Genomic DNA, 17,744 nt, shown 5'->3' with positions numbered 1-17,744 from the left:
TTCCTAAATAATCTTTCAGATTGTTCCTCTTTCCTCCAGCCCCACCTCCCCAGCCACCATCCTCACTATTGCTCACCTCTTGGGAGCAGCCTCCTCACAGCCTCCCTGCCACAATCTACCCTCCCTGCTGCCACTAGGTGACCTGGCTGAAATGCAAGCCTGATATTGTCACTCTCCTGTTCCAAATCCAGAGTTTAGCACAGTGCCTGGCATGTAGTAGGTGCTCAACAGATATTTATTGAATGAATGAATGAATGAATGAATGAATGACACACAGCCTCATTGTGCTACGTCATCATTGTATTGACTTGCTAAGGCTGCCATGACAAAAATACCACAACCTTGGTGGCTTACACAGTTCCGGAGGTCAGAAGTCAGAAATCAAAGCGTCTGCAGAGCCAGGAGCCTTCTGAAGTCTCTAGGGAAAACCCCTCCTGGCTTCTTCTAACTTCTGGTGGTTACCAGCAAGCCTTGATGTTCCCTGGCTCCAGGCTCTTCTTCTGTTGTCACATGGACGTCTCCCTCTGTGTCTGTCTCTGTGTTCAGCTTGCCTTTTTATAAGGACATCAGTCACTGGGTCTGGACCCACCTTAACCCCAGCATGCCCTCATCTTGATTAGATGTGCAAAGGCCCTATTTCCATGAAGAAGGCACATCCTCAAGCACCAAGGGGTAGGACTTCAACATGTCTTTTTGGAAAATGCAAATGAACCCACAAGAGCCATTCAGCAAAAGCAAGTTAAAAGTAGAAATTTAAGCTGAGGATAGCTCAGTCGGTAGAGCATCAGACTTTTACTCTGAGGGTCCAGGGTTCAAGTACCTGTTCACATGTTTGTGGCTTTGGGATGCTTGGATGGCTCAGTTGGTTAGGCATCCAACTCTTGGTTTTCGCTCAGGTCATGATCTCATGGTTCATGAGTTCCAGCCACATGTCTGACTCTGTGCTGACAGCGTGAAGCTTGCTTGGGATTCTCCTTCTCCCCCCGTCCCAAGCTCATGTTCTCCCTCTCTCTAAACAAACAAACAAACAAACAAACCTTAAGGAAATAAAAATAGAAATTTAAAAGGCTATCAATGGACTTAATTTTACAGCTAGGTTCTCATAGTTTCTCTCTCATTCTCTCTTGCTCTCTTTTTTTTTTTTTTTTTTTTTTTTTTAGGGCTAAATACTCCTAAACAGTAGTAATGTGGAAGCAGATTAAACTCCTATGAGAACACAGAAGACACAGCATTTAATTCCTGGAGACCATGAGGCAGCTTCAGAGAAGCTATTCTTGAAAAAAGGATACAGGTGTTCAGGCAAGCGCATAAGAAGAGGCACTTTTGTAAAGAAACAGCACATGCAAGACTGGTGTGACGGGCTAGGGCAGACCCAGGAGGGGGGGATAATGCTGGGGGTTGTAGTTTATGCTGGTTCTGGGGGCACTGACAAGGATTTAGTATTATAAGGCCCCTCCCTGAGACGCCCCTTCTACCAGCTCTCCCCACCCCTACCTCCACCCCCACCCCTTTCTTCCTGGCTAATCTTTCAAGGTCCAGGTCACCAGCCACTCTGGAGAAACCAACAACTTAGCATTTGAGAATAACACAGAGGACCCATCTACATACACGTCTACAAAACCAAGAGAATATCACCCACCATCCCAACGACTGAGGTCATTATTAGTTGCTCAGAGATGGTCCCCAGGCACAGAACTGAAATAATCAGGGAAGTATGCAAGATACAGCTCAGCTGTGTGAGCGTGTTTCTCGGGATTTTATCTGGCCGTCTGAATCTTCAAGGGGGATCAGCGACACAAAAAACCAAGATAATTGATCTGGTTTCAATAGGCACTGAGTCCATAAGCAAAAATCATGAAGATGTTTGCGCCCTGTGGGCCCAGGCCTTCCAGTCTGGGGAAGACACCTGTCTAAGGTTGGGCTCTCCCAGAAGCACACCCCGAGACAAGGATTCAAGTGCCAGTGGTTTATTTGGGAGGCGAATCCAGGAAATGCCAGCAAGGGCATGGGGAAGTGGAACAGGGAGGGAAGATATTGACAGTGCATTATCAAGGCTGTTACATCATGGCCAACAGCAGCTCAGCCTGACTACTGGACTGTGAGATGGTGTGAGCATTCTTTAGAGTTATCGTGAGGGATCTGAGCGATGGACCCACCAACCGTGGCCAATCAAGGGTGAGAGTTTCTCCCAAGAGGCACAAACTGCCAGGCACTTCCATCCTGTCTCTTATGTGCAGGGAAAGGCAAGGAGTTACAGGTGCTCGTGTTTAGAAGCCTTACGTGGTAAGTGTGAGTGGTTAAGACGGGCCCTTGACAATGTCTGCTGCAACCCTCAGGAGATAAGTCCGCTCAGGCTAAATGGCAAGTGCAAGAAGATGTTCATAGCAGTGTTGACTGAATTGCAAAACTGAACACATAACAAAGAGATGACAAAAACCACACAAAGCATCTAGCACTGTGGGAATGGTTTAGTAAATATCCATTCAGGGAAAGGAAGCCCAGCCCTCACCATGCCAATCCCAAAGCCCTTTAACATCATGGAAAAGGCCTACCATCTAAAGTTAAGTAGGAAACTGTAATACGAACTAATTACATGCACACTATGGTTGTGTCTGGGTAAACATCTATCTCCAAAGCAAGAGGCATTTAAAGGAAACACAAAGAATGAAAATGCTTTGGGGTGAGGGAACCATGAGAATTCTTTGGCTATGCTGTCTTTTTAGTTGAATGGAGGGCAAAGATTCAATTCAATTTATGACCAATAAAAATACCAATTCATATAAAGCAATGTAGTCCCTCCTCCCCTGCGCCTGTTTCCTGCATACCTTCCCAAACAAATTGTTTCTCTTGAATTCTTGGCTCAGTTAGCTTCTGGAGGAACCCAAACTAAAAGAGATCCATTCCCAGGATTGGGGTGACTGAGCCACAGGGTGTGAACATCTTTATGGTTCTTTTCATGGACTCAAGGCCTCATTTAAACCAAATTTGCTCTCTGTTTTCATTTGCTGGTCCCGAAAATCAGGGTTTAGAGGCTTAGGCAGCTGGATCAGATCACTGGAAACAGGCTCGCACGGGTCCAGCCATGTCCTGCTTCCTTTCGTCACGTACACAGATTAGTTTAAGCCACATTGGGAGCTGACATCACCAAGATGAATTCTGTGCCCAGGAGTCTGCAATCCATCAGAACATAAAGACTGCAAAAGTAGAATTCAGCCTGCACATTTGCATTCATTATCAAATGTCTCCAAGCATGTTCCATGAGGAACATAAATTAAGCCTTTACCCAGGAGATACATTATCACTGCATGAGGGCTTCCACATAGTTTTCTAATAGAAGTCATTAGAAGCTTGGCCCCCAGAGATAAGAGACCGGTATTCTCTGTGCTGCCACCAGTGACTCAGCAATGACATCGAGTCCTACCCTGGGCTCTGTCTGGCAGGGCTACTCCAGAGGGCTTGGAAGGGCTTCTGGAGAAAGCGACAGGGGCCATGGGTCAGTCTCAGTGTTGGTTTGAAAACTGGCCTCTGGACACATAGAGCAGGGAGAGACCGAAGAAAAAGCAGATCACCCCAGGTTGGTAGGTGGCAGGTTTAATAAGCAAGAGAACTTAACACACAAGCCTTGTCTTGGGTGCTACAAGACAAGTAGATCTCTGTACTCGCTGGCCAAGTCTTAAAAGTTTATATAGGGGCTTTAACTGGGTTCAGTTATATATACTGTCCAGATGATTTCAACACCACATCACTATCTCAAGGCTGTGTCCTCGGGACAGCTTCTGGGAGCCAGGAAGGCAAACAGAATGCTCATTTCAAGGACAGGGCAGGGGTGAGGATCTTCTGATTGCCTGGGTCCCGTTCATGGGTCAACCAGCAGTCATAGCCTCTCAACCTCCCCCAACACACAAGGACGTGGAATATGGGACCAGGCTGGCAAATGTTCATTGAGTCCTACTGTGTGCCAGTCATGCGATGGACAGAGATTAAGAAATATTATCCCTTTCCTGCAAGAAACTCATAGAATAAAACAACCTAAATGTCCATCAACGGATGATTGGATAAGCAAATTGTAGTGTATCTATACATGGGACATTATTTAGCTATAAAAAGGAATAAAGAGCTAATAATGAATGCTCCAACGTGGATGACCCTTGAAAACATTATACTGAGTGAAAGAAGCTAGACACAAAAGGCCACATATTGTACAATTCTATTTATATGAAATGCCCAGAATTTGTAAATCCATACAGACAGAAAATAGTGCTTGCCAAGGACTGAGGGAGAAGGGAATGGAGGGGGGAAAAAAGATGAATTATGTCAGAGCAGGTGAATAATTTAAAGCCAGATAATAGACACCTGTGGTTCTCTACAGTCTTTGGCCACTCTGCTGCAAGAAACTATTTGCCTAATACCTGTTTTGAAGGTTCTAGAGTCCCACCACATTGCAAACGTCCCTCTCCAGTTTCAAATCACTAACTTCTTATACAGACCCGTCATCCAGTATTGTGTTTTATTGTTAACAGTATAAACCATACCCTTGGCATCTCCCCTGTCCCAACCCAAATGGCCTATATAGATATATCTCCAAAGAGAAAGAGCTCCCAAGAGGAACTCTGGTGTTAGTAGTGAAAACAATTTTTCCCACCACTGATGGGACTTAGTAATTTTGTCAAACTCAGTTTGAAAGTTATCATGAACAACAAACATTCCTCAAACATTACTCGGCAAACAAGGAGCTAAGGTGGGGAATATATTAGTTATGGAAAACTCTTCATCGAACAGTTATTCTATAAACTTTTACTGAGTGCCAAAAAAGGAAGGGAGGGGTGAAGTAGTGGAATAATGATCTGTGCTACAAGATGGATGAATCTTGAAGACACTATGCTAACAGAGCCAGTCACAAAGACCACATATCATGTGATTCTGTTTATATGAAGTGTCCAGAGTAGGCAAATCCACAGAGCCAGGAAGGAGATTAGTGGTTGTCAGGAGCTGGCAGGAGGGAGGGCTGGGGGTGAATGCCAGCAGGTGAAGGGTTTCCTTTTGGGGTCATGAAAATTTTCTAAAATTGGTCATGATGAAGGTTGCACAACTTTGTGGATATACTACAAACCACTGACCTGGAAGTTTTAAATGGGTGGGTTGTATGGGATGTGAACCGTGTGTTAAGTGTTTATCAACAAAAAAAGAAAAATGAAACTCAGAGGAGAGAGGAATATTATGTGGGGCAAGTTCTACAAAATCCACAAAGGAACCGACCTTTGAGTAGAGTATCAAAGGTGGACAGGGCAGGACTGAGAGAAAAGGGCTCCTGGCAGAGGGAAGAACACAGGCACACAGAGGTATGAAGCAAGGTTGCTAGCAGTGAACCAGGATAGTTAGAAAGAGCTGTGTGTGACTTTGACCTAATGGGGGATGATGGGCCCATGAGATTTAAAAAAAAAAAGTTTTTATTTTAGAGAGGTAGGAGGAGGGGAGAGGAGCAGAGGGTGAGCGCGCACGAGAGAGTGAGCGCCCAACACAGGGCTCAATCCCACCACCCTGGGATCATGACCTGAGCCGAAATCAAGAGTCAGATGCTCCATCAACTGAGCCACCAGGCACCCTGCCCTGAGATTTTTTTAAAAAAGAATTTATTATTTTTGAACAGGTAAGATATTCACCACATGGTACAAGATAGAAAAGTTTCAAAAATGTGGCCAATGAAACAAAAGTCTTGCTCTTTCCTCTGTCTCCCACTCACCTAGCTCCCCCAACCCCTGACCCAAGCAATCACTACTGCCAGGCTCTCGTAAGACCTTTATGAGATGCATTCAACACATACAAACAAATCTTCATAGATGTTTTTGTGCAAATAGGATTGGACCATTGGGGCACCTGGGTGGCTCAGTCAACTAAGCGTCTCTTGATTTTGGCTCAGGTCATGATCTCATGGTTGGTGGGATTGAGCCCCACATTGGGTTCTGTGCTGACATCACAGAGCCTTCTTGGGATTCTCTCTGTCCTCTCTCTCTGCTCCTCCCCCTACTGACACACATGCGAGAGAGCTCGCTCGTGCTCTCTCTCTCTCTCTCAAAATAAGAAATTTTAAAAATTAAAAAAATAGGATTGGACCATCAACAATGTCTCATACGTTGCTTTTAATATTAGCAAAAATCTTAGATATCCTTCTAAATTTGTATATAAACAATTTGATCATTTTTTGTATGTGGGTATAGAGGACGTACCACATTTTGTTGACCACTTTCCTATCAATGAACATTTAGGTTGCTTCCAATTTTTCCTTCTTATAAAATTCTGCAATAAATAACTTTATATGTATGAGATTTTGTGCATGTATGAATTTATTTGTAGGTAAACTTCCTAGAAGTTGAACTGCTACATTATAGAGCTTGTACTTTTAAAACTTTGAGAGATATTGGGATGTCTGGCTGCCTCAATCAGTAACGCATGTGAGTCTTGATTTCAGGGTTTTAAGTTAGAGCCCCACAGTGGCTATAGAGATTAGTTTTAAAAATATCAAAAAATAATAAATAAAATTTTTATAGATATCACCAAACTGCCCATAATGGAGGTTGTACCAATTTACACTCCCATGCAACGAGTGAGTCTGTTTCCCCACATTTGGGGAGTGTGTTTGGAAATATGGTCACTGGCCAATTCATACAGAGCCTTGTATACAAAGCTGAGAAGCTTGAACTCGATCCATAGACCATGGACACCCACTAGAGGGTTTAAGGCAGTGGGTGAGGATGGGCAGGCCTGAGGTTTTAAACGCTTATTTTCATGATGATACTAAAACAATTTTGTAGGAAATCTGTACTCTCCAACAGGCATGAGTGGTAATGTGATGAAGCAGAGAGGGGGAGACATATCCATTAGGATTTAAGCCACGTTGGGGAGAATGTGATTATCATGTGGGCACAGCTGTCACTCTGGACAATAGGATTGCGGATGAGTGCTACTTGGTTCCTTGACCATCTCATCACTCCCACTTTCCTGCCATTTTTCTTTTATCACATACTTCTCACATGCTGATGGCTTCTCGTGAGACATGTGGCCCTCCAGGGTAACAACATCAAACCAATAGCAAGGAATTGTTATCAGAAGCTAACAGTTGATCGAATGACAAGCAGACAGGTGAGATAGCGGCTTTATGTTTCTCTTGAAGACTGTTTTGCAAATTAATTGGATTTGGAACAGGCATTGAACAAAGAGCTGGGGAAAGCAAAAATGTAGACACATTCATCCTGAGCCTTTCATCTCTTAAATAAGAGGTAGGAGCTATTATTGGATGCAAAGAGAGAAGGAAAGATCTCTGGCAGACAGCTGTGAGCCACAAGCATAAGAAGGACCTGAGCACCAGCTCCATCCAGATGCTCCAGTGGTGGTTCAAGGATGAATGCAGTGGGCTTGCTCCTCTTGGGGCTTGCTCTGAGGTTTAGGGCTGCAATCGCTAAGCCAGAAGAATCGCTAAGCAGCTTTTGCTCAAAGAGCCAAGTGGCTTTCAAAGACTCTTGCTATGAATTTGTGCCTCTCAGCCACACCTTCTATGGTGCCCAGAGCTGGTGCGAGGGGCAAGGGGGCCATTTGGTCTTTATTCGTGATGAGGACACCCAGAAGTTTCTGCAGAAGCATATCTCCCAGGACAGGGAATGGTGGATTGGACTTGTAGGAAACTTGGCTCGGAATGGAACCACAGAAGGTAGGTGCTATGGAAGCCGTATTTTACAGGAAGCTGGTGGCCGTAATTCTCACCATTGCTTCTTAATCCGGAACCGCATGGAACAATGTAGTATATCCTACTTCTCATGGTAAGGACACCCTCCTCTTTTGTGGATCAAATGAAATGATTCATGTACAGTATCTAGCACGGAATCTGACACGTAGAGGACACTCTGGAAACGTTCATTTGTTTGAATGTGTCTAATAATAATATTAGCTATGGCTTCTTCAGTTCTTGCTAGAATAGTGCCCAGGACTATCCTTAGTACTGCTTGCCTGTTATCACCTCGAATCCCTACAATAACCAGTGAGATGATATTGTTGCTTCTGTTTTACAGATGAGGCAACGGAGTGTCAGGAAATAACTACTAAGCTATTTTCAAAGCACCTCCATGTGGCTTTCCCCATTTCTTATGAAAGTAAAGCAGGTTAAGAGCTTGGCACCACCCCATTCACATTCGATGGTCTCGTTTTAATGGTCCTCCTAGAAACCCTTACTTACCTTTGACTCTGTGAGGGCAACTTCCTCCAACCCCAGCACGGTCTGCTGAGTCTTCTATGCACCTGTAGGGCTTGTCCACACCTCTGTGAGGGTATTTTTGGCATGACTTTAAGTTTTTAGGTGTCTGTCTTCCTTCCTAGACAGTGAACTCCTCAAGGGAAAGAACCACATTCTGGCCACTTTTCTTTTCCCAGTGCCTGTACATAGCAGAGAATGGACAAATGAACATTTGTATTCAATTTTTGCACCTGTCCCACGAGGTATACATTGCTACTCGTATTTTATGGATGGGAAAATGAAGTCCAGGGGGAGAAAATGGTTGGCTCAAGAGAACACTGCGAGAGGACTTCCTCTTGAGTCAGCAGCCTGCCACATCACATTGTCCTGTTGAAGCCACTGGGTTTCAGAAATGCGTAACTTGGTCTGGGCTAAGCACTTAATACCAGAGTGGATGGAAAGGCTGAGAGAGCAGTTGGGAATGCTCATTTTAGGAAACTCATAGCCACTGGATTTGAATTCTAAAATTCATTTTCAGGCAATATCTATTGAATACTTTCTTGATTTGTAGATGTAGCAATTGTGGATTTCTGTATATTGAACAGCACTTCCTATATATTTAAAGGAGTTGTGTGTATTTGAAATCACCAAGGGATACCACATGGCTCATTTTACATAAAATTAGGTAGATCTGTGTAGGCTGACATGTAACAACCCCCAATATTTAATGTTATTTAAGAAGAAGCAGAGCGTCATGTGGAGTATGATGGCATTTGTGTAGATTTCAGGCACTCATAGTTGCTGATATAGGGATAAAACTCAGTCTGGAACAATTCACAAGACACATAATAGTAATGGGAGTAACCCATAGGTTGGGGGGGGTGATGTTTTCATTTTACGCCCCTTTTCACTCTAAAAATTTTTTAACCATTCGTATGTATTTTAAAAAATGAATAAATACACTTTTGAGTCTTTAAATATTTGCTTTTTAGTGTTTTCTAGATTTCTAGTGTCCTTGAAATGCCTCTGTATTACACACACACACACACACACACACACTTCTTCAAGAGTCACATCAGTGTGTTCATGGGGCTGAGGAGTTCTGGACATAAGGAAAATTTCCATTTTAAGTGAGTGTGCCCAAATATGTTTGACAAGGGCCCCTGCTGCTCTAAGGAACACCTTCAAATGTCCCGAGGCACACTTCTGTGTTCTTTTCTAGGTTATGGTAAGACAGAGCTACAAGCATCATGTCCTTAATGAAACTATTTTGTCTGGGCTCCCTGACTTGGCGCCCCGGTTTCTAGGTTGAATTCTTACGTCTGGGTGTTGAAAGGTAACAGCTAGCAACGCCTCTTCGTTGGCACGGGAAAGAGAGGCCGTCAGCCTGTCGGTCTTAACCGGGCACCTCCTGCAGCACCAGGAGCTGAGCTGAGGCAAGCCCTGTGCATAAAAAGGGCCGGAGAGCGTCTGTAAGTCCTGGTGCTTGTGTTCCCATCCCAGGGCTGGGGACCTGGCTGGACACCTCAAACGTGAGCTACAGCCACTGGCGCGGAGGGCAGGCTTCTCCTGCCCCCGACGCCTGTGGTTACATCGGGAGAGACGCTTCCTTTGGGTGGGTGGCCTCAGACAACTGCACGCAGCCGTCTGCCTTCATCTGCGAGTTTGGTGAGCCGGCCTCTGTTGTGGGGTCTCCCTCCTTCTGTCTCTCTGTGCCCCTCTATGTGTCTCTGTTTCTCTCTCTTTCCAGGTGTCCCTGGGTCTCTCTCTCTGTCTCCACGTCTCCTTAAATACCCGCCTGTCTCTGTGTCTGTGTTTGTGCCCCTCCATGTGTCTCTGTTTCTCTCTCTTTCCAGGTGTCCCTGGGTCTCTCTGTCTCCACGTCTCCTTAAATGCCCACCAGTCTCTGTGTCTGTGTTTATTTCATCTCCCCAGCTCACAACCCCGACTCCCTGTCCACTTACCTACCAGCCTCCCCTGCATCCCTCTTTTACTCTCAGACACCTGCATCTGGGGGCAAATACCCAGCCCTACTTACTCTCCTTTCCAGTCTTCCTAAAAGGAGACATGGTCCCAGGAGGTTGGTCTCACTCACCCTTGACGCCTACCGCCCTGGCCGGCCGGGTCTGAGCCTCCGGTGCTCACCCTCCCTGACTCCTGAACGTCCCCGCACTCCGTTCTTGTGTCCTTTCCAGCTGCTGTCCATGGTTGACCCCCTTTGTGCCCTGGGAACTCCTCCCTGGGGACTCCGTGTAAGAGCCCCGGCATGAGTGACCCATGGCCCCACGAAGGTCCTGCATGCCATGCAGGGACCCTGGCATAGGGGCCTGGTCTTGGAACTGAGCTACCCCATGTTCCCCTGACTTTCAAGCCAGGCTTAAGGGAAGCTTCCAGGCTTCCTGGGCTCAGCCCCTTCCGTATCCCCAAGCCCGTCAGTGAAGAACCCCAGCTCCTGGGGGCCCATTCTGGATTTGGGCACTTACAGGCCCCGTGCCTCCTTTCCCCCATCTGGTTTTAAACAGGTGCCATGTAGGGTTCACTTCTCCAGCCTGGCCGATTTTGGAAACTTGGAGCTTCGGGGACCTATGGGTCATACAACTTCCCTCTCTTTTTATCACAGCTCCCCAGTGCCTCGCCCCCTTGTGCACCCCAACTCAAGAACCTGTCTCAGAATCTGTCAGCCCCAGGGCCTTGGAGCCACTGGTACAAGGTCACATCATGAACAGCTAACACGCACCAAGCAGCACTTCCAAGAACAGACTCGCGTGCGTTTATTCATAATAGAAGCGCCTCTGCTGTTTGAGGCGAGGCCTGTGATAAAGCTAAGAACAGTGGGGCTCAGAAAGGGTAAGCTCCTTGCCCAAGACCACACAGCTGGGAAGTGACCATGGTAAGACCTGAACCCAGGTTTGCCTGTGGTCAGAGAGAGACTGGCAGATGCTGGCTGCTGCCGGCTTTGGAAAGGGAAGAAGGGGTCACAGTCCAACAACTGTAGCTCCTCTGGAAAAGGCTTGGGAGCAGACTGTCCCCTGGAGGCGCCAGAAGGAATGAAGTCCACACCTTGATACTAGCCCAGGAAGACCCACTTTGGACTTGTGACCTTTATAACTAGAGGATGATAGATTTGCACTGTTTTCAGCCATGAATTTGGTGGTAATTTGTACAGAGAGCAGCTGTAGGAAACTAACACAGATTTTTGGTCTCATCCTCTACCCTGTGGTGTTCCCACCAGGCAGATGGGCCGGAGTTTGGATCCAGAGTTTCCTTTCTGGCTGTGCTCACCTGAGCCAAGTCATTGTTTTCCAACAAACGTTCACTGAATGTAGACCACATGCCAGAAGCCGGGCTGGAGGCGGTGGGGTGGGGGTGGGTGTCTCGGCACAGCGGCCCCCCTGAGCCTGATGTTCCTACCGGGGAGGACAGTCGCCCAGCTTCTAGGATTGGTAGGAAGATGCACCCAAGTCACTCATTCATTCAACAGGTGCTTGTTTAGCATCTGTGACGAACCAGGCATTGTTTTCAGAAAAGACTCAAGTTGCCACTTACAGCTCTTACTCTGCATGTATGGACTCACGTAATCCTCTTAAAGACCCTGTGGGGGTGCAGTACGGACACTCCCCTGTGCTGAGGGGCACAGAGAAGCTAAGGCATTTGCAGAGCACACAGCCAGTGTGTGGCTGGTGGCACCTGAGCCCAGGCAGTCTGGCTCCAGAGCCACTCCCACGTCCGCCCCCGTCTATTTCTCACTCCTGCTGGGTCCCTCCACCTCAGCCCTCACCCCCGACACCCTTCCCCTCCCCGTCAGCCAGGCACTTGCCCAACCGTGACCATGATTTCCCCCTAAGTGTCGCCTTCCCTTTGTCACAGGCGTTGGCCAGAGTCTGGCCTGTGACGGCCTCAATGCCACCATGCACTGTGGCTCAGGGGAGGTCATCCAGATCCAGGATGCCTTCTACGGGCGCCAAACTCCCCATTACTGCATCCAGGATGCTGCGCGGCCCTCGGACCTGGAGGAGGGATGCGGCTGGCTCAGCGTCAAGGACGAAGTGGCAGGTAGGCCCCAAGGACAGCTCTGGCTGTGGGGGCAAGGCAGCTCATGGTGCCCCATGCCTAGCAAAGGGTTTTGGAAGGCTTGAACCATCTTAACATCTGACCTTGGGCCTCCAACATTAGGAAAATGGGGCCGTCTCTGCCCACAGCACCATGCAGGGAAGCAAGGGGGCCAGGGCTCGCCTCCTCACCCAATGCCACACCCTCCCCTGCGGGCCAGGGGGGCATTCTGCTCCCCACTCCACTTGGTCGCAAGAAACATTGCTTGCTTGCTTTTTTTTTTTTTTAATGTTCATTTTATTTTTGAGAGAGAGAGAGATTGAGAATGAGCTGGGGAGGGGGAGAGAGAGGTGAACAGAGGATCCAAAGCAGGCTCTGCACTGACAGCAGAGAGTCCTATGTGGGGCTCACACTTAAAAACCATCATGACCTGAGCCAAAGTTGGATGCTTAACCACCTGAGCCCCCAGGAACCCCACCTCTTTCTTTAAAAAAGATTGTTTATTTCTTTATTTTTGAGAGAGACAGAATGTGTACGAATGAGCAGAGAGAGAGGGAGACAGAGAATCCTCAGCAGGCTCTGTATTGTCAAGGCAGAGCCTAACTTGAGGCTCAAACTCATGAACCATGAGATCATGACCTGAGTGGAAATCAAGAATCAGATGTTGAACTGACTGAGCCACCCAGGCGTCCCGCTTTCTTTTTCTTATTTAATTTTTAAAAATTTCTAAATACTCCAAACATATAGACAATAAAAGCATTTTGGGGTACCGGGGTAGCTCAGTTAGTTGAGCACCCTACTTTTGGTTTCAGCTCAGGTCATGATCTCACGGTTCGTGGGTTCGAGCCCTGCATTAGGCTCTGGGCAGACATTGAGAAGCCTGACTGACATTCTTTCTCTCTGCCCCTCCCCCACTCACACATACGTGTGTGTGTGTGTGTGTGTGTGTGTGTGTGTGTGTGTGTACATGTGCTCTCCCTCTCTCTCTCAAAATAAATAAACTTAAAAAAATATTTCGGTGAATTCCCATAGACCTCCTACCCATTGTTGTTAAATCCTGATGACATTATTCCATATTTGCTTAATGTCTCCTCGTTACAAAAATGACGTGACTTTGAATTTTGTATTATCCACAGTGATACACATACCAGTTCGTTTCATCTATTGTATAACTACACCATAATTCACCTCTTTCTCTGTTGAGAGTTGAATGGGTTGTGTCCTAATCCCTGGCTATTGTGAATAATGCTGAAACACACAGTCGTGGTGGCATCTCTTGTCCATGTGGGAGAGTTTCTCTATGGCCTTGTTTCTCTAAATCACATTAAATCTGCCTGTGAGCTGCATTTGCCTGGTGACAAGGGCTCAGTTTCAGAAATTACAGGGGCTCCCTGCACCCTCCTGGCAGACACAAAGGTCTTAGAAAACTTTATCGTCCAGGATGTAGGGATTCCCCTCCTCTCTGCTGTTATTAGTGTTGGGCCTGCAGGGTCCCGGAAAGGCATACGGTCTGTTGCTTTCTTGGCCAAGTGAGGACACAATAGTCTGTGCCCAAGCTGGGAGCTCTGGGGCCTCAGGCTGAGTCTCCCCACATATGTCTCTCGGCAATTCCCTGAGGGCCTCTGCCTCCACCCAAAGGCCCTGTGAAGATTCCAGGAGGAATGCCCTGTATTCTCAGAACCTGCCAAGCAGCCTCGTCCCCGACTTGGGGAAGATGCTCCCTCTCCCTGGAGAGCGACTTGCTCTTCTCCCCCCACGTCTGGCCTGCACTGTCCCTGGCCCCCCGGGGCAGGTGTGGGGGAAGGAAATACTGACATCAACCATGTGACTCCCACTCACTCTCCTTGTTGCTCTGGCCTTCCTGAGGCTGTGGCCCCTCTGAGCGGGAAAGGCCTGGGCTGGATGGGCTGACAGATGTGCCTCCCTCATGGAGGTGTGGAGGGAGCTGAATGGTCTATTTCCCCAAAGGCCCAGATGCAAGTTTCCAAACCTTGCAGCCACACCCCAGAGAGCAATTGGAGGGGAACCCTGCATCCTCTTGGGAGAGGTCAGAGGAACAGATGTGGGCAGGGTCTGGGGGGATCCGTTTGTATCTAAGTGGCAGGCTCACTCATTCATTCAGCCAGTTGGTCAGTAAACATTCGTTCAGCCCAATCTCATACCATGCTCTATCCTGGGCTCTGTGGATAAAGGGATGAATCAAACAGTTTGTTTTTCAAAGAGCTTGCAGTCTAATGGGGAGACAGATAATGAATACAAGCAACGGCCTAGCACTGTGCTCCATGCCATAACAGAAGAGAGCAAAGGTGCTTTGGATTTACTCAAGCAAAACTCATTTTGTACCTGCTAGGTGCTGGGTACTGTTCTGTGTGCTGGAGATACAGCAGTGAACAAAAACAAAACAAAATGCTCCCATTCTCTTGGACAGTGAAGTACACGGCTGTGGATGCACATAGTAGGGGCAAAGAACTCTGAGGGGTATATCAAGCCGAGTCCCATTAGAAAAACAGAAATCATGTTAGGTCTTTCAACAGAGGGAATTTAATGCAGGGAGCTGGTTGCCCAGTCATGGAAGTGCTGAGAAGTCAAACAGGGGATAATGATACCACCCTGACACAAGCAGCCGCGGAAAGTCACCACTACCCCTAAGGGCCAGAGGGACAACCTGAGTGGATGGTCTCACCAAAACCAGAAGTGAGGGCCATCCCACAAGGGCTAGAATCATGGTGGAGGCTGCCCTGTGGGAGCGAGGTCCATGAGGGAGGGCCTATTCAGAGGGAGCTGCAGTCAGAGAGAGGATGAAAACACAGGATAAAAAGCCCTCTGCCCTCTTATGTCCTCCTGTCTGGGGAAGGCAGAAGTATGGCCCCCAAGATTTGCCATCCTAATCCCTGGGGCTCTGGGTGTGATGAGATACCTTGCCTGTGAATGTGTTAATTTGCACGGCAAAGGGGCTTTGCAGATGTAGTTACGGTTCCTAATCTGGACTATCCAAGTGGGCACAATTTAACCACATGATCCGTTAAAAGCAAAGAACCTTCTCTGGCTAAAGGCAGAAAAGAGATGTGGCCAATGGAGAAATCAGAGTTTAAGTGTGAGACAGGTCTGATACCCTATTGCTGGCTCTGAGATAACAATGGAGGGCCACGTGCAAAGACTGGAAAATGGCCTCTTAGAGCTAAGGGCGGATCCAGCTGACAGCCAGCGGGAAATGGGAACTCATTCCTACATCCTGGGGCACCTCACCTACCTGTCGCTCCTCCCAGGCTTCTGTGTAGGCATGTAACTCATCTGCATGGGCAGGAGGGAGAGACGGCAGGTGACCTGAAGTTTCTGGCCTGGGCTCTCCACACTTCTCCTTCCTGTGGGCACCTGGACAGGATTCCTCATCTTTTCCCTCTTTGCCAGTTCTCAGGATGAAAGTTCCCACTTCAGGCCATGTGACTGGATGCTACTGGACCAGTGGTTCTCAAAGTGGGGTGCCAGGGCCAGCAGCATCAACATCACTTGGGAGCTTGTTCGAAAAGTAAACAGTTTTTCATAAATGTTTACTCATTTTTGAGAGAGGGAGGGAGTGAGGGAAGGAAAGAGAGAGAGAGAGAGAGAGAGTGTGTCAGTCAGCAGGGGACAGGCAGAGAAAGGGGGACAGAGGATCTGAAGCAGGCTCTATATTGACAGCAGTAAGACCGATTTGGGGCTTGAACTCACTAACTGTGAGATCATGACCTGAGCTGAATTCAGATGCTTAACCAACTGAGCCACCCAGGTGCCTCTAGAAATTCTAAGGAAATTCTTAAGCTGACATCTACACCCACTGAATCAGAAGTACTGGGGGTGGGACCTGGAAATCTCTATCTTCCAGAGCCTTCCAGAAGATTCTGGCATATTCTAAGATTTGAGAACCCCTGTGCTGGCCCCTGAGCTGCTTGAGAGAAAGAATCCTACTTCTCTCTCCCCCTAGGACCTCGGCCCCTGCCTGGTCTTCAGTGGACACCAGCAGATATTTGTGGGGTGGAAGGTGGGTGAATGAATGAATGAGAGGCCATTCATCTCTGTCTGAACCTGTCCCTTTCTGTCCTTCCTGCTGTTCCTGCTCCTTCTGGGATTCGGGCACTTCCCAGGCCAGTGCCAGGGGCTGCAGGTGTGCCAGGTGGCCGCAGATGGGACCTACTTTGGAGACCTGTGCCCCACCCAGGGCAGCTACCTGTGGGTGCAGTACGAGTGCCAGGAAGGTGAGTCCCCAGCTTGCCTAGCCATGGGAATTCCCGATTTCCACACCAGGTCCAGCCCCACTTGGAGCACTGGGAGCAGACACCCCTGGGCGTCGATCTGTGTACTAAGACTTCCTCACCCACCACTCGTGCCCTGCAGCCTGACCTCCCCACCCGGCTTGGCCTCTTGGGGTAAAGAGTCTGAGGCTCCTGTTGCAGAAATGAGCCATCAAGCCAGAAGTTCAGTTTCCTGGAGTGGCCCAACAAACACATCAGATAAGGCCAGCATTGCTTGACAGAAGAAAGCCAAAAGATGTCTCACTCCCCGACCCCACACCCACCTGGGTCACCGCCCTGCCCTGCCCGTAGGCTGCATTTTAGATCGCACATGAAGTTTTAAAAACTTGAAAGATCTAAAAATAACAGGTATAATCACAATTTATAAAACTGTCATAAATCAAGAAAGAAGAATTCCTCCCTTCAATTCTCCGGTCCTACCCCTCCTAAGGAAACCACTGTTAAATGTTTACTATAAGTTCTTCCCTGCTCTTTATTTTTTTTAATGTTTATTTATTTATGAGAGAGACAGAGAGAGAATGAGTGGGGACAGGGTAGAGCGGGGAGGGGGGAGAGAGAATCCCAAGCAGGTTCCGAGCTGTCAGCACAGAGCCCAACATGGGACTTGATCTCATGAAACGTGAGATCGTGACCTGAGCCGAGGTAAGAGCTGGATGTTTAACTGACTAAGCCACCTGGGTGCCCCTCTTCCCTGCTTTTTAAACTGTTTTCAGACATGGCTGTGTATGAGTGTAGATACATAAGTTATAATCATTTAAAATATATTAGTTTACAGCTCAATTTTTTTTTTTTTTACTTAATAATATATTCTGGACATCTCTCCAAGTCACTACCTTATTCTTTTAATGACTGCATAGTATCCCATCATAAGATCATGCCAAAATTTATTGAACCAGTCCCCTGTTGACGGACATTTAGGCTGCTTCAGATTTTCTGTTGTTAGGTGCACCCTGCAGCACTCATTCTCATGTGTATATCTTGACATGTGCCAGATTCTGTTTAGAGGAGAGGTCCCTAGTACAGGGAATGCTGGGTCACAGGGTATGTGCACCTTACATGTTCAAAGATGCTGCTAAATTACACTCCAAAGTGGCCGCGCTGATTTGCACGCCTACTAACCGTGTATGAGAGCTCTGCTTCCCCCTAAGGCAACGTTCTGCCACCGTCCAGGGAATCAGTCACAA

General features: G+C 47.5%; 2 protein-coding genes across 3 annotated transcripts in view; one reads left to right on the top strand and one right to left on the bottom strand.

The window, feature by feature from the left end:
* Window positions 1–8,763, bottom strand: part of BCO1 (beta-carotene oxygenase 1) — a 59,272-nt gene extending 50,509 nt beyond the window's left edge. For both annotated transcript variants that reach the window (XM_049622886.1, XM_049622887.1), the window contains exons 1-2: window positions 8,221–8,763; window positions 821–1,009 (exon numbers count right to left, since the gene is read on the bottom strand). The gene's annotated coding sequence lies outside the window, so the exon portion shown is untranslated. The remainder of the gene's footprint in view (window positions 1–820; window positions 1,010–8,220) is intronic.
* PKD1L2 (polycystin 1 like 2) overlaps window positions 7,396–17,744 on the top strand; it is a 42,287-nt gene continuing 31,938 nt past the window's right edge. The window contains exons 1-4 of the mRNA XM_049622896.1: window positions 7,396–7,702; window positions 9,725–9,889; window positions 12,089–12,274; window positions 16,393–16,503. Of these exons, the coding sequence (XP_049478853.1) occupies window positions 7,396–7,702; window positions 9,725–9,889; window positions 12,089–12,274; window positions 16,393–16,503 (769 nt within the window). The remainder of the gene's footprint in view (window positions 7,703–9,724; window positions 9,890–12,088; window positions 12,275–16,392; window positions 16,504–17,744) is intronic.

This window comes from Panthera uncia (assembly GCF_023721935.1).
Source record: "Panthera uncia isolate 11264 chromosome E2 unlocalized genomic scaffold, Puncia_PCG_1.0 HiC_scaffold_20, whole genome shotgun sequence".
Classification (NCBI taxonomy): Eukaryota; Metazoa; Chordata; class Mammalia; order Carnivora; family Felidae; genus Panthera; species Panthera uncia.
The sequence above is the reverse complement of the archived record's forward strand: the minus strand, read 5'-3'. Positions and strand labels throughout refer to the sequence as shown.